This window comes from Leucoraja erinacea, chromosome 2 (assembly GCF_028641065.1).
Source record: "Leucoraja erinacea ecotype New England chromosome 2, Leri_hhj_1, whole genome shotgun sequence".
NCBI lineage: Eukaryota > Metazoa > Chordata > Chondrichthyes > Rajiformes > Rajidae > Leucoraja > Leucoraja erinaceus.
The window spans coordinates 38835539-38852839 of record NC_073378.1 but is presented as its reverse complement, the minus strand read 5'-3'; the positions used below and the strand labels follow the sequence as shown (position 1 = coordinate 38852839).

General features: G+C 41.8%; 1 protein-coding gene across 1 annotated transcript in view; it reads left to right on the top strand.

Annotated features, from left to right (window-relative positions):
* The window catches only part of stt3b (STT3 oligosaccharyltransferase complex catalytic subunit B), a 92623-nt gene that overhangs the window by 22255 nt on the left and 53067 nt on the right, over nucleotides 1-17301 (top strand). Inside the window, exon 2 of the mRNA XM_055655138.1 lies at nucleotides 11942-12050. Coding sequence (XP_055511113.1) covers nucleotides 11942-12050 — 109 coding nt within the window. The remainder of the gene's footprint in view (nucleotides 1-11941; nucleotides 12051-17301) is intronic.

Below are 17301 nucleotides of genomic sequence, written 5' to 3'. Positions count from 1 at the left end.
CCCCCCCCCCACCCCCCCCCCCCCCCCCCCCCCCCCCCCCCCCCCCCCCCCCCCCCCCCCCCCCCCCCCCCCCCCACCCCCCCCCCCCCCCCCCTCCTTCCTGCTGTTAAAATACTGGAACATACTTCTCCATTCAGTCAGAGACAACCAAGCTTCTGATTTGGTTCTCTATCATATTCTCACTCCAACATCTGCCTGTGTTTTAAAAAAAGCTCTATTCCAGCGTTGAGTCTTCCACAGTTGCTATTATTTTTGTTCTCATGCTGGAAATGTTATAGTTAATACATCTCCAACTACAGCCTCCTTGCCCACACCAAGGCAACGTTTGTTTTTTACCTTACTTTATTGGCTTCTTTCAGCCAGCTCCAATAATCACTCAAACGCACCTGTTTTCCCTTTCATTAATCTTTCCTTTTGATGTCTCCAATCCTCTGTTTGAAAGTAGACTAAAGTGCTGGAGAAACTCAGCGGGTGCAGCAGCATCTATGGAACTAGGCAACGTTTTGGGCCGAAACCCTTCCATCCTACTTTGTTTGAAAGTTTTGTCTAGGTCTGACTAAAGTTTGTTGACTGAAACTTTTACTTTATTTCTCTCTCATTAGATGCTATCTGATCGGAGTACATCCAACACTTTATTCCAAAAATATTCCATTCTATGTTTCCTTTAAATAGCATAATTTTAGTGAATTTTCTTGCTGCAATATTTCCATTTGACCCCACCTATGACGGTACATCTCTTCCTTGATCAACTTTCGCCAATTTCTATCTACTCCATCAAGTTTCTTAACACCCACATAAAAATCCATGTTTATTAAGCGTTAAGGATGTTGAATAAGCGCTCTTCTGTGATTTTCAAAAATCATGCTACATTCTTCCACTGTCTTCAGTAATGGTCTGACATTTAACTTCCCTTTTCTCTTGAAGATCCTTGCATGGTCATTGCTGCTTGAATGCATTATCATTTAAAAATTATGTGCTATTTTATCCCCCCCCCATGACCTTAATTCACTTTTGGCCACCCAGCTTTTACAAATAGCAGCTTCACTCAAAATAGAGACTGGTTTGCATGAAGTACTGGACCGATTCTACACTCTCTGTAAATTGTGGTCATGGTCTGAACACTTGCCAAACCAAGCTGTGCTGCATCTTGAATGGATGGTTTCTATGATGCATCTGTAGAAATTGGTGAATCATTGGAAACGTGTCAAATTTTCTTTACCTTCTGAGAAAATGAAGGCATTGATGTGCTTTCTTGGCTGTGGCTTCAATGTGGTTGGACCAGGACAAATTGGTGGCGATATTTTTGCCAAGAAACTTGAAGCTTCTAACCATGTTGCCTTCAGCACCATTGATACAGACTGGGTCGCGTACACCATCTGAGGCTTTGGTTTGCCGACACTGAGTGAGAGATCATTGTCTTGACATCGTGTTACTAAACGTTTTATCTCCTTCCCGGACTCCATCTCATCATTCTTTGGGATTCGACCTACTGCCTGTATCAACTGCGAACTTGTAAATGGAGTTTAAGCTGAATTTGGCCACACAAGTTGCGAGTGAAAAAGGAGTACAGTATGGGACTGAGAACACAGCTTTGTGGGGAAATTATCATTGACAATTATCGTGGATGTTTTATCACATCCTACTGATTGCCGTCCATGGGCTAGGAAGTCTGGTATCCAATTTCAAAGGGGATGCTGAGTCCCAGGTCCAAGAGTTTGGAGAGGAGTTTGGTTGCAATTATGTTGAAAGTGGAGTTTAAGTGAATGGATAGGAGTCTAGAAATGACGTAAATGGAGGAAGATGCTTTGCATGTGAATTCTATAGCTGTTAGATTTTTGCAGCAGCCTGAAGAAAGGACCAAACCTGAAAAGTGACCTGTGTTCTCCTGTGATGCTGCTTAACCCGCACTCACATCAGCTCTGTGTCTTTTTTCTGCAGATCCTTGTTTCAAGATTTTTGCATTCTTCAGTTTGACCAAATGATGCGAATTTGTTAAGGAATCTAGCTTGTGTTGACCGAATCAATGCATTAATTCAATCTATAAGTTGCTCCAAAACCTCTCTAAGTTCCATTTCAGCAATTTACCTTGTCCCTAATTCAGGGTTATGTTAAGTTCTATTCATTTATGCTTAGGATGCTAACTCTCAATTCCAAATCCCTTCACCGTTACCTCTGTGTCTCTTCAAACATCTCCCTTATGTAACCTTCCAAATCTATTTCTATTCATCTATATTTCATTATTGCAAGGGGTTGTGCCACTTTTCATGCATAAGAATTTGTGTGAGTTATTTAAATGGAATACAGCATTGCCTTGATTTATGACCACACAGTTTAGCAACGTTTACTACATCACCTACTCTTTGGGGTATACATCTTCAATTTGCAACGCTATTTTTCATTATTACAAAGGGTTTGCGCCATTTTCCATGCATTTCGGGCAACCTTAAAATAGAAACTATGCCAATAATTTCATTTTTTATTTTTAAAGGCTTTACTGTGAGATTAAAAATAAAATATTTCAGACTGGGCTGAGACAACTTTGGGCTTTGTTAGGAATAGTAGCCCTAAAATTTAGAAAGATCACAAAGTTCAAATTTAAGCCCTGTCAGGTTGCCACATAAAAGATACGAGAATGAAGAGAAGCGAAGTCCTCATTCTATTAATCATTCCCATGAACCTCTTCTGCATCCTCTGCAAGACTTTAACATCTTTAAGCCCCTGTCCCACTTTCACGACCTAATTCACGACCTCTGCCAAGTTTGCCCTTGACTCATACTCGCAGCATGGTCGCCACGAGGTCATAGTAGGTTGTGATGCTAGTCGTGGCATCAAGTAGGTCGCGGCGTTTTTTCTAGCCTGATAAAAAATGTCCACGAGTAAAAAAAAAGGTTGGCATGGAAAAAATCGATACTTTTTACTCGTAGGTAGGTCGTAGTAGGTTGTGCTGCTAGTGGTAGGTGGTCGGAGGCAGTCAACGGTAATAGCTCCGAAGTGAAAAAATGTCAGTAGGAAGAAAAAAGGTTATTTAAACAGTAGAACGTCACCACTGTCACTCCAAAGCATGTTCATTCATAGCTGGAGAGGAGACTTGTGTTTTAGTGATGGCATCAAAAAGGCAGCAGCACAGAGGGAGGGCACAACCCTCAAAAAAGCCAGCCATGCAGGTGTTGCCCACCCAAAGGAGGAGTAGCCGAAGGTGATGCCACAGGAGGTGATAGTGCAGGAGGAGGTAGCCCTGCATGAGAGACTCCTGGAGGAGGAGACCAGGGTGGTAGTATATATCCCCACCACCACCCCTTCCTTCACTGCCTCATTTGATGGCAGCAAATCAGCCTTTTCTCCTGTGTCTGACGCAGCATCAGAGGCAGATGCCCCATTGGTGGTGAGGGAGGGCTGGAGGAAGGTTATGCCCTACACCTTCACCAGGCAGCAGGAGGGGACCTTGAGGGATGGTTCCAGCAGAATGCCATCCTGTATGAAAAGGAAAATGAGGGGGCCAGGGACAAGAATGACATGCTTGCCATCCACTGCTCCACATGTGTGCTTAAAGTTCCATCTTTTGTCAAAGCCCAGCGCCACTCATTTCCAGTCATCTGTTGTACTGGGACAGTCCATCACATCATCTCCATTCACCCATTGAGACCTCTTGTGTTTCCTCTTCACCCTTGCTCTTCCGCTTCTGCCTTTCTTAAAAGGCTGCTGAAGCAAAAGGGCTACCACAAACAGCAGTAAAATGTTTGTGGTCGAAGCCAGTCTTCAACATAGTCGAAGGAGGTCTTCAACATTGTCGCGGGAGGTCTTCAACATAGTCGTGGGAGGCCGTAGACATAGTCGTAGGAGGTCGTAGGTTACTGCGACCTTGATTTTTTTTTAGGTCATTTAAGGTCGTCAGAGGTCGCAAATTAGGTGGTGAAAGTGGGACGGGGCTTAACTAAGAATGGTGTCCAGAACTGGATACAATAATCAATTGTGGCAGAACCAGGGTTTTATAAATATTTGCCTAGTTGTGCCTCTATGCCTCAATTTATAAATCCTAGGGTCATGTATCTTTAAAAAAAAAACTGTTTCTCTGTCTGTGCTGACTTCCAATGAACTATGTACACGCACACACAGATCTCTGTTCCTGTATGCATTATAGAATTAGCTTACAATGCCTCTCATTCTTCCAGCCGAAATATAACTCTCCACATTTTTGTGCATTAAATTTCACCCTCAATTCTGCCAGCCTCTCCACATCTGTTGTAGCCTATTAACATCTTCCTTTCAGCTTAGTATGTATGCTTCCAGGTTTTGTGGGGACTGCATTATATTTTAGGTAAAGCAATGGTTCTGGGTCCAATTTCTGGGGAACATCACAAAATGTCCTGTTTAACCTTCCCAAGTTATTAGACCCACAGCAGCTACCTTCCTCCAGCTTTGATATAACCAGGGTTTTGCAATGATGCATCATATTTTCTAAGCCTAATGTTAGTTGTTGTCTGTGCAATTATACTGCATGATTTAAGCAATTAACCCTGTCTGCTCTTCTGTTTTAATGCTTGTTCATTCCTTATTCCTTTTAATTTTATCACTTTATAACTTATAGTCCACCTCCCCCCCTCTCCTGGAGAATTTCTGATAAATATTTTGTCATTCTCTTTTGTTTTATAGCTCCTAGTTACATTTCCTGTTCCATGCTTGCCCCCCAACCCCAATTTAACAGCTCTTTTGACAGAATTAAATAGTTCATATTTACACTTTCATGTGACTACTTTTTATTGCATGCAACCTGTTCTTCCCTTCCCAACAACTGTCATTTCATTCACCCATTTGTGATATCATCCTGCACTATACCACAAGATTCTTCAGTCACTCTTGAAGAATTCAACTGATTTCCTCTGTACACATAGCTTCGTGAAGACTTGCCATATGTGTCTCAACCATTTCAATTTCTTATGAAAATTCCAACATTTGCCTTGAGAATAATACATTGGTGATTTTCATAAACGTTTGCAATTAGTGCTTTCAACGGCAAGATGGATAGGTGGAATGAGATAAGCACTGTTCATTAAAATTGACCCATTGTTGGATCCATGTGACCGATAAATTATCTAAAGATCTGCTAAAGCAATTGCCTCTGATTTACTGTCGCAAAGCAGCACAATCGTGCCTCGAGGCACCGATGCAACATGTTAAATTGTCCACATCTGGACGTGTAGCAGAAGCAACATATGATGGTTAAATTATACAATGACTCTTATTTCTTTTTATGACATTCATCACACCTATCAATCCCATTACCCCACATATCTCCCTGTGGGCTGTCGGGACGGCACAGCTAGCTGCTTTATGGTGTCAGAAACTGGTTTGAATCCGACCTCGTGCTGTTTGTGTGGAATTTGCATATTCTCCTTACTACCATGTGTTTGACCCCATTTCTTTCCATTTCCCAATTTCATACTGATTGGTAAATTAATTTCCTACCATAAATTCCCTTTAGTGTGTAGGTAGTGGGATCTGGGAGGAGTAGTGGGAATGTGGGAGAAAAATGGATCGCTATAGGATTAGTGTAAATGGATGGTTGCTGGTCAGTGTGGACTCAAGGGGCCAAAAAGCCTGTTTCTGTGCAGTATCACTCTATCGTCAAGTTTACTCATCACATACCCAGATGAGATGTGCAGTGAAATGAAATGTGGCAATGCTCGCAGATTGTGCAAAAAACAACCAAACAAACTACAAACAGAATGGAACAGAATCACATATTCACATATTACATATTTGTGGGAGGGAAAAAAAAGAAAAATAAAGCAATTTTAAAAAGACACCACACAACGGTAAATGGTACAGTAAATTATTTGTTTAAGAAGGAACTGCAGATGCTACAGTAAAGTTAGTCCCTGGTGAAATAGGAGTTTACAGTCCTAATGGCCTCAGGGAAGAAACTCCTTCTCAACCTCTCCGTTCTCACAGCATGGCAACGGAGGCGTTTGCCTGACCGTAGCAGCTGGAACAGTCCGTTGCTGGGGTGGAAGTGGTCACCCATGATCTTGTTGGCTCTGGAGTTGCACCTTCTGATGTTTAGTTCCTGCAGGTGGGGGAGTGTAGTTCCCATAGTGAGTTCAGCCGAACGCACTACTCTCTGCAGAGCCTTCTTGTCCTGGGCAGAGCAGTTCCGAAACCAAATCGTGATATTTCCGGACAAGATGCTTTCCACAGCCGCTGAGTAGAAGCACTGGAGGATCCTCAGAGACGGTCTGAATCTCCTTATTTGCCTGAGGTGGTACTCACGAGTGCTGCAGCATGTGATGTCCATGTCATACCCTCAGAGATGTGGACTCCAGTTATTTAAAACAGCTCACCCTATCCACAGTATCTATGACTGAAATCCTGCGTAACGATGCATCTCTCTGAATGTGGCCACGAAAAAAGACAGAGTAGTAAAGCAGGCATATGTTATGCTTGTCTTCATAGGTCGAGCCACTGAGTATGAGAGTCAGGAAGTCATGATGCAGCTTTAGAGGCCAGCGACAAATGTATTACTTCATGGATCGGTGCTGGGCCCATTGCTGTTTGTGGTTTTTATCAATGATTTGGATGAGAACGTAGAAGGCATGATTAGCAAGTTTGCAGATAACACTAAAGTGGGTGGTATGGTAGATAGCGAAGGCGGTTATCAAAATTTACAGCAGGATCTTGATCAGTTGGGCAAATGGACAGTTATACAAGAAATTGGTGACATCACATTAGGAATATTGTCTTCAGTTTCAGCCACCCTATTACCGGAAGAATGTTGCTGCAAAAAGTGCAGAGAAGATATACAAGGATGTTGCCAGGACATGTGCTACTGGAGAGGCTGAGCAGGCTAATACTTTATTCTTTGGAGCTCAGGGGGCAGAGGGGAGATCTTATAGGGGTGCAGTGAAAACCTTTACAGAGGTGTACAAAGTCATAATGAGAATAGGTAGGGTGAATGAAGAGAGTATTTTACCCAGGGTAGGGGAATCAAGAACCAGAGGTCATAGATTTAAGGTGAGGGGCAAGATTTAATAGGAGGCAACTTTTTCATACAGAGGTTGGTGGGTATATGGAACAAGCTGCTCGAGGAGGTAGTTGAGGCAGGTATCGAAACAACATTTAAAAGACATTCTAAGAGGTATATGGTGAGGAAAGATTTTGAGGGATATGGGCCAAACATGAGCAGATGAAACGAGTGTAGATGGGGCATCTTGGTTGTCATGGGAAAGTTGGGCCAAAGGGCCTGCGTCCATGCTGTATAACTCTGATTAGGCTACATTTTGAGTACTGCACACATGTTCTTGTCTCTCCAATAGAGGAAGGGTATGGAGGCTTTTTAAAGGGTACAGAGTAGGTTTATCAGAATGATGCCTGATTTAGGAGGTATTAGCTGCAAGGAGAGGTTGGGCACACTTGGATTTTTTTCCCTGAAACACCGGAGATTGAGGGGAGACCTGATAGATGTGTATAAAGTTATAGGGGGTAAAGATAGGGTATACAGGCAGAACCTTTTCCCAGGGTGGAAATGCCTTTTAGATAGATACATATGCAGGGAATGGAGGGATATGGATTATGTGCAACCAGATAAGGGTTGGCCTCGGCATCTCGGACAAACTGTGCTGTTCTAGGTTTTTCTTTAGAAGCCATATCGCTCTTGTTTTTAGGAATTACAATCAACTTGGATACTTATTTGACAAATATATAATAATAACAATCGAGAGTCTTAATACATTTGCTGAGTGTTTCCAGCACTTGAAAATACAATTCATATGGGAACTTGCAACACTAATAAATGTTTTCAAACTATTTTAAGCCTTAAAAATATAGGCAATACTATTAATGTTATTTTCCAGAATTTATTGCTTCAAGGAAGCATGTCTTATGATTATATTTCCATAAAAGCAGAATACGAGAATGGTTGCAGCATGAAAGGAAACCGTTTAATCCATGGGGGTTTATTGGTGCAGTATGAATTTCATTGTTCCAAATTCACATGACAAATAAATAATCGCCTTGACTACTGGAGTCTGTACTGCCTCGAGCAAGAGCAACCTAACTGAGCCAAATCCTCTACCCTCAAGTCAAGTCAAGTTTATTTGTCACATACACATACGAGATGTGCAGTGAAATGAAAGTGGCAATGCTCGCGGACTTTGCATAGCCTTACAAATTCCTTTCCTTCAGATACTCCTATGTCTCTTTCTTGATTGCCATAATTGAGTTTGTCTCGATTACCACCTTTGACTCTGCATTCTGGGCCCTAACCACTGATTACACACAAGAAAAAAAAAACTTATTACGTTTATGGTTCCTCTGTCAATTATCTACGCTCCATATACCCAGGTTCTTGACCCTTCCACTAGTGGTAAAAAAATAATCATTGCCTGCTTTGTTTATACCCATCTTGATTTCATTTTAATCTATTGCATGAATCAAAATATGAATACATCTTGCCTCCTGAGAAAGGCATCACAAGGTGAGTTGGATGATTGGAAGTTGTCAGGCCGTTTGGATGTGATGGTAGCAGCAGGAGTTTTTTAAATATATAATTCAATATTAAGATGTGAGTATTGCTGACACAGTCAATATTTATTAACCATCCTCAATTGCTCTTTAGGGAGTTGCACCCTATCTAAACTGCTGTAGTATGTATTGAGAATACTTTTGATCTTTAGAGGGTGGTAAATCTGGAATTCTATGCCACAGAAGAATGAGGAGGCTAAGTCAACGGTGTATTTTTAAGGCAGAGTAGATTTTTGATTAGTTCGGGCATCAGGGATTATGGGTAGAAGGCAGGAAAATGGGGTTAGGAGGGAGAGATAGATCAGCAATGATTGAATGGCAAAATAGACTTGAAAGGCCAAATGGCCTAATTTGGCTCCTATCACTTATGAAAATATTCACGTGGCAGGGTCTAGTCCCATCAATTATGAAAGTGCAACAGAGTATATTCAAATTGGGCTGGTAGAAGATGTGGAAGAAAATGTTGAGATTTTTTTGTATATAGCTACGAGTGATGTCCTTTCACCTCATTCTTTAACATGTTCTAAGGATCCAAGCATTACTTCCAGGTGATGCAACAATTGTCTCCAATCTAGTCGACTATTCAGTGCTCACAATATGGTCTCCTATATGTTGGAGAACCAAACACAGAATGGGTGAGAACTTTGAAACATAGAAAATAGGTGCAGGAGTAGGCCATTCAGCCCTTCGAGCCAGCACCGCCATTCAATATGACCATGGATGATCATCCAAAATCAGTACCCCGTACCTGCTTTTTCCCATCTCCCTTGACTCCGTTAGCCCTAAGAGCTCAATCTAACTCACTTGAAAACATCTATTGGATTTTCTTCCATTGCCTTCTGTGGCAGTCAATTCCACAGATTCATAATTCTTTGGGTGAAAAAGGTTTTCCTCATCTCAGTGCTAAACGGCCTACCCCTTATTCTTAAACTGTGATCCCCTGGTTCAGGACTCCCCCAACATGGGGAACATTTTTCCTGCATCTAGGCTGCCCAATCCCATACAAATTGTGTACGTTTCTATAAGATCCCCTCTCACCCTTTTAAATTCCAGTGAATACAAGCCCAGTTGACCCATTCTTTCCTTTAATGACTTTGCAGAGCATTTTTGTTCGGTCTGCAAAAGGAACACTGGGCATCCAGTCTCTTCTCACTTTATTTCCATTATGCTCCCACTCTTACCTCAGTCTACAGACTCCTATGCTGCTTCATCAATACATAACAGAAGATCATGAAAGAGCATCTTCCATCTTGACACATTCCAACCTTCAGGCATTAGTTATCCCTCACCATAAATGTGGCAGTTACATTAAAAAAAAATCTCTTCACTTCTCTAACCTTTTTAAAAATAATAATAATAATTGTTGATTTAATAACTTAAGTCTGCACACCATCACAGACATTCCTTCTGTTCTTTCCACCTTTTTTACTCTCTGCAACTTAAAACAAACTTGTTTTGCTATGTAAAGATAGACACAAATGCTTTAGCAACTCAGCGGGTCAGACAGCATCTCTGTCGAAAAGCAATAGGTGGCGTTTTGGGTCGAGACCCTTCTTCAGACTGAGAGTAAGGGAAGAGGGAAATTAAAGATATGAAAAGGTATAAATAACAAATGAATGAAAGGTATTTCCATGTTCTGATGAAAGAATCTGACCTTCCAACATTTTGTTTTAGTTTCGGATTTTCAGGATCTGCAGTTTTTTTGAAAATATTGAAGAAAAGCCTAAAGGGGCTGTCCCAATGCGGCGACCTAATCCGCGAGTTCTGACAAGTTTGCCCTCGACATAGTGGCAGCATGGTCAACACGAGGTCCTAGGTGGTCTTTGTAACTCTCCTTCATGTTTGAGAGTAGTCCCCGTGTACTCGAAGCCTCAGCTATGTTGCAACGTATTTTTCAACATGTTGAAAACTACCCGCGAGTAAAAAAAGGTCGCCATGGAAAAACTCAATACTTTTTTTACTCGTAGGTTTAGTCGTAGTAGGTCGGCATGTTATTTATAGGTAATCGAGGGTAGTCAAAGGTAGTCGTAGATAGTCTTCAACATAGTCGGTGAGATCGAAGGAGGTCGTCTTCACTCTCCATTATTCGGTGTCTTGATTCGATTTTTGCCTTCAAATGAGTGGAATTGTATAGAAAACCAGTGGTGGAGATCTGGAGGAGTCTGGAAAAATTGCTCAAGGAATGATGATGGAGGGGTTGGTTATTATGCAATGGAAAGTAAGGATGGTGACCAAGCAAGACTTGGTGTTGGATTGTACATGGATAATGGAGGTTTAAATAGATTTAAATTTGTGTTAATGCAGGAAAAACATGACCTTGTGGGAGTAAAAGCACCAATAAACCTCAAACAAAAACCTGCGTAAGAGTGTTTGAAGCATACTACAGTGATTTTATTTTCAGAAATGTATTACATAATCTACCTCATCTATAGTAAGTACAGTTGGGAACCATTGTAAATTCTATGGAATAACATGCAGAGAATAACTTGGGCTCTGCAAATCGTGTGTGGTCATTAAGCAAAATAAGTTGCTTGATTTAATTAAGTATGATTTATATTGATTAAAGTTTTGTCTCCGTAACATTTGAATTGGTTTCAATCATTGGATCTTATTTTGTAAATTGTGAGTTCTAAGGAGAAATAACAAATGTTCATTGAAGAAGTAATGGAAGATGTGGGATGCCTGGAGGGAAATAAGAAACTGCATATTATCACTGAAATCTGCAAATGCTCTTCTCCCCATTTGGCTTCATAGACGAATAATGCAAATGATACATCCTTGACAAAGTCTGGGCCTCTTTTGCTTGAAGTTGTTACCTGTGCAACAATCTATAGCGAGTCTTGGTAGACATGAAACATTAATAAACAGCATCTTACCTAGGATGTTCGGAAAAAAAATTAGTCTTTCATTCCCCCGATTTGTTAAGCAAAACTTTGAACATGCAATGATAAAAATCTCCCTGGGCTCTTATGCATCCATTGTAGTTTACTGAATGAGGTCAAGTATATGCTATTTGGGTATAATTTAGTATCTGTGAGAAAACAAGCTAACAATAAGATTTTTGATCTCTCTGTCGGGTCTTGTCTTTGGGCCTTAATATTGCCAAAAAAAAAAATTTCTTCCCAATGCATCTTGGCGCTGAGCATTTTCACATTTTTTGTACATTATGAAGGTGTGTGTGTGTGTGTGTGTGTGTTCCTTTCTGACTTTATAGCTTTTGAACAACACATGGGAAACGCTGTAGGTTTCTTAATAGGATGGAGATTATGGTCCCATGGGTGAAAGTGTTATGCATTTGCCAGCTATTTAAATGATCTCGACATTTGCAGTTGTGCCTATAGCCATTGGATTTCAAGATGAGTCACCACAGATAAGACTGATCTTATCGTTGCACAATTGTAAACGTTATTTTTATGTTTTGCAGGTTTAATTACCGATCTACACATTATCTTGCATCCCATGGATTCTATGATTTTCTAAATTGGTTTGATGAAAGAGCATGGTATCCTCTAGGAAGAATAGTTGGAGGAACGGTAAGAATGGAATAGTCTAAAAATATTGGTCTTTAAATATTTATGCCATCAACATGAAGTGAAAAATCAAAACTTTCCATGACTGGTATAACATTGTTGTGTAGAATAAATCGTACCATAAAATGCAGGATCTGATTTATTTTGTTTAGTAACATTTTTATCAACAAGATAAGATAATTCCTTAAATTAGGAGAGTCCTTATCACTAACATGAATAAATCCATTGTCATGTTTCGGAGTATTCCATAAAGCTGAATAAGTATTTATGAATATTGTATATCACGTTATGGTGGGAAGAGTTTGAAGATTGGAAGAGTTGTAGTAGCAAGTAGTAATTACGCTAGGCAATAAGTTGCATTCAGTAATAAGTAAATTGAAATAATTAGCATCAACTTGCATACTCTAAGAGTTTTCACATTGTGTACGGTATTATCCTCAGTGAGATGAATTACCTCGGAATGTATTTTTACAGGCACTTGACTGTCCCGCAAAGAAGGGTGTCTCAACAGGACTATTGTAGGCTGGGCGCAGCAAGATGAGGTACAGAGTTTGAGTTGGTTTCTTAGAAATGGGCAGTTCATAGTTGGAGGAAAGCAAAAAATTGCACAGGTCCAGGTAATAATAATAATAATAATAACTTTATTTATAAAGCACTTTAAACAACTGCAGTTGCCACAAAGTGCTGTACATGAGAACTCATGGACAAGAAGTTATTACAAACCATTAAAAACCGTAAAACAAAGGACTACAAAACAGTAAAAATTAAAAGACATTAAAAGCACTAAAAACAGGAGCAATGTCTCAGCCAGTGTCGAAAGCCAGAGAATAAAAATGAGTTTCTAGGGTGGATTTGAAGATGGACAGTGAGGGGGCCTGTCTGATATGCAACGGCAAGGTGTTCCAGAGTGCCGGAGCAGCAACAGAAAAGGCTCTATCCCCTCTGAGCTTCCGCTTAGACCTTGGTACCTCAAGGAGCAGCTGATCAGCTGACCTGAGGCACCAGGCAGGAGCGTATGGGTGGAGCAGCTCAGGTAAGGCGGGGCGAGCCCATTCAACGATTTAAAAACAAATAAAATAATTTTAAAATGAACTCGAAAGTGCACTGGGAGCCAGTGAAGGGAGGCCAAAATTGGCGTAATGTGCTCCCTCTTTCGAGTTCCGGTTAAGAGGCGAGCGGCAGCATTTTGAACCAGCTGGAGATGAGCCAATGAAGCTCGTGTGACTCCAGAGTAGAGTGCGTTAAAAGTAATCCAGCCTAGATGTAATAAAGGCATGGATTACTGTTTCAAAATGCTGCCGCTCGAGAATGGGCTTCACCTTTGCCAGCTTCCTCAGGTGAAAGAAGCTGGACTTAACCACCGCGCCTATTTGTTTATCTAGTTTAAAATCACCGTCCATCCAATAACCCAGGTTTAAAACTGTTGGGAGGTTCACGGCAGACATTGGGGCCAAACAAAATCACCTCTGTCTTTTTTTCATTAAGTCCCAGAAAGTTTAAGGCCATCCGGGACTTAATGTCCTCAAGACAAGACAGAAGTGATTTTAGAGAATAGTCGTCTTCCTTCCTGAGTGGCATATATAACTGGCTATCATCTGCGTAAAAGTGAAAGGAGATGCCATGCCTTCTTAAAATTGAGCCCAGAGGAAGTAGGTATAGAGAGAAGAGCAGGGGCCCTAAAATTGAGCCCTGTGGAACCCCATATGCCAAGTGAGCGGAGGAGGATTCAAAGCCAGCAAGGCTTACACGCATGGTTCTGTCTGCCAGATAGGACCTGAACCATCCCAGGGCACTGCCACAGATGCCCACTTGGTGCTGTAATCGGGAAATTAAAATTCCATGGTCCACTGTATCGAAGGCGGCAGATAGGTCCAGCAAGACAAGAACCACATAATTACCGGAGTCGTTTGCCAGGAGGATGTCGTTAAAAACCCTTAGCAGAGCTGACTGTGCTATGCATAGCTTTGAATCCAGACTGGAAAACCTCCCGAATATTGTGCTCGTCCAGGAAGAGTTTCAGCTGAGCATAAACTACTTTCTCCATGATTTTAGAGATAAATGGAGATCGGCCTAAAATTGGCCAGAACAGTTTGATCCAGGCCAGGTTTCTTAAGTAGTGGTTGCACTACTGCATGTTTAAAATTTTCGGGGACAACCCCAGAACACAAGCTACTGTTTATGATGGCGAGAACCGACTGCCCTATACTCGGGAAAACCTCTTTAAAAAGAAGAGGAGGGACAGCATCACAAGGGGAACCCGACGGCTTGATATGGCTAACCACATCCTCTAGACCCGACAATGTCAGAGGCACAAACTTATCGAATGCCACCAGGCATGGGGCCGGAACAGAGGGGTCAGAGGCAGGAGCTGAGATGAGAGCCCTTATAGAAACAACCTTATTGATAAAGAAGTGCAGGAAGTCATTGCACAATTCGGACGATGCTTCCAGGCAGACAGGCTGTGGGGCATTTAAAACAGAATCAATGGTTTTGAATAACACACGTGGGTCGTGACGCTTAGACACTATTATATTAGACAGGTAATATCTTTTGGCCTCTTTAACAGTATTTTGGTAATTACGCCAGCTGTCCTTTAGAATTTGCGATGAAACCTGCAGCCTGTCCTTCTTCCACTTTCGTTCAGCTCTGCGACACTCCCGTCGAGCTGTACGAGTTACGTCACTGAACCAGGGCTCGGGTTTAGCTCTGGGCTGCAAAGTTTTTAACGGAGCCACAGAATCCAGTATAGTTCTGCAGGAGGAGTGGAACCAAGAACTAATCTCCTCCGTACCAAGGGAAGTGGACGCAGAGGGGGCACAGAGCTGATTGAAAGCAGCAGAGAATTGGCCAGCAGCGGAAGGGTTAAAGGTCCGACAGCGCCGAGCAGACGCTACAGGTCTAACTGCAGCACAAGAAAAACCAACATCAAATAGTACAGGCATGTGATCAGAAAACACACTCTCGCAGACCTCCAAGTTTAACACAGGCAAGCCATAAGAGAGAACAAGGTCCAATGTATGTCCATGTTCGTGTGTGGGACCAGACACACTGCTCAAAATTAAAAGAGTCAATAAGACTTAAAAAGTCCTTCACCAACGGCTTATCAGGACAGCACACATGTATGTTAAAATCCCCAACCATAAGGACACGGTCATAGTTGGGCATAATCCCAGCCAGAAACTCAGAAAAGTCATTCACAAAGTCCTTATGGTATTTGGGGGGTCGATAGATGACAGCACAAAGCACCATGTCGGAGCGACCCACCTCAAATAAAGTAGCTTCAAAGCTGGAGAACGTTGATAATGTAGTGCACTGCTTGCATTTAAAATTGCTTTTATAAATGGCTGCAGTTCCACCACCACGGCCCGACATCCGCGGCGAGTTGAAATAAGAGCAGCCCGCCAGTAATGGAGATCCTGGAAGGCAACATTTGAAGCCTTTGTCTTATTGGGATCTTTCTTCATTTAATGCATTTTTGCATCTTTACGAATATGAATTTGTGGACCATCTCTCTTTTTTCACTGGGATGTATTTTCACATTTCAGAGTTTATTTTTATTACACACTAACCAGATAATGTAAATAGTTCTTTGCAGGAATATTCACATTTTCTGTTCTAATGTTTACTATTCCTCTCTCTAGACTTCATTAACACAATTGTTACAAATAGAGTAACAGCATTCTCAAATATTATATTGCTTAGCTGTTGTTTTCACCGAAAGAGCGGTCAAATAGGAAATGTCAAAGATATTACACTTCACATGTCAAATGTCTATCATAGACTTCAGATCAACCAGTCCCTAGGAAGGACTTTAAAAGTCAGTATCTTTAATAGTCTTTAGACTAAAATACTTTTAACAGTCAGAATCTTCTTCCCAGGATGGAAAAATCAAATACTAGAGGGCATAGCTTTAAGGTGAGAGGGGCAAAGTTCAAAGAAGGATTTCAGGGCAAGTTTTGTCTTTCACAGATTTCAACATTTTTTGTCCACCTTCGATTTAAACCAGCATCTGCAGTTCTTTCTTACACATATTGTCCGCTCCACTGCAAAATCTCCTCACGGTATGTCTACTTTGAAGAAGCACTCCTCCCCTCTCTGATGAGAGTTCAACAACATCCTTTCTCACTGCTCCCCCTCTGATTCCTCCTTCCCTCCGACTCTACGATCACATCCTAACCCAGACCCGTTACCACAGCCACCTCACCCAGACCTACAACGGACCGCAACTGCACGTCAATCAACGCTAGATCCATGCCCTCAACACACGCTTCCTTTCCTACCTGGACTCCACAAAGGATCGCAGACTTACCCGCCTCCAGACCGGTTCACCATCCCCCCAGACCTCCCCCTTTCTGATACGGAACAGTCGTTTTATCTTCTCCCCAAAATAGTCCTCATGCCCCTCTCCTCTCTGAACACCCACCATCTCAACCCCCCCCCCCCCCCCCCCCCCTCCCTCTTGCATTCCCTCTCCCATTCACAATCTGACCTTTCTGTGACTTCTCTAACTTCAAAGAGCCCTTGCTTTCCCTCTCTATCATATAACCATATAACAATTACAGCACGGAAACAGGCCATCTCGACCCTTCTAGTCCGTGCCGAACACATAATCCCCCCTAGTCCCATATACCTGCGCTCAGGCCATAACCCTCCATTCCCTTCCCGTCCATATAACTATCCCCTCCCCTTTCCCAGTTTCCCCACCAGTCTTACTGTCTCTGACTACAGTCTATCTTTGTCCCGCCCACTCCCCTGACATCAGTCTGTAGTCGGGTCTCGACCCGAAATGTCACCCATTCCTTTTCTTCAGCGATGTTGCCTGTTCCGCTGAGTTACTCCAGCATTTGTGTCTACCTTCGAAAATTAACATTTGTTCCTTTTGAATGATAATCTTTCTAAACAAGTTGCTTTAAGTACTATTATTATGGGGCGGGGTGTGTAATTTTAGGCTAAAAATTACAAACATTGCAGGTGGAACTTGACTCAACAGCCTTAAACAAACAAAAGCAAGCTGACTTTCATATCAACTGCATGGATTGGATTTGAACTTTGATTTGAAAGGACATTGTGGAGATTTGTCATTCAATTACCCAAATGTTAAATGTTCTGGATCTGGTCTTCTGCTCTTGGTGCAGGTATAGTTTAATTTATTGTCACGTATACAGTGAAAAGCTTTTGTTGTGTGTTAACCAGCCAGCAGAAAGACAAAACATGATTACAATTGATCTTTGGGGGAACGATCATTTCTCTGTTA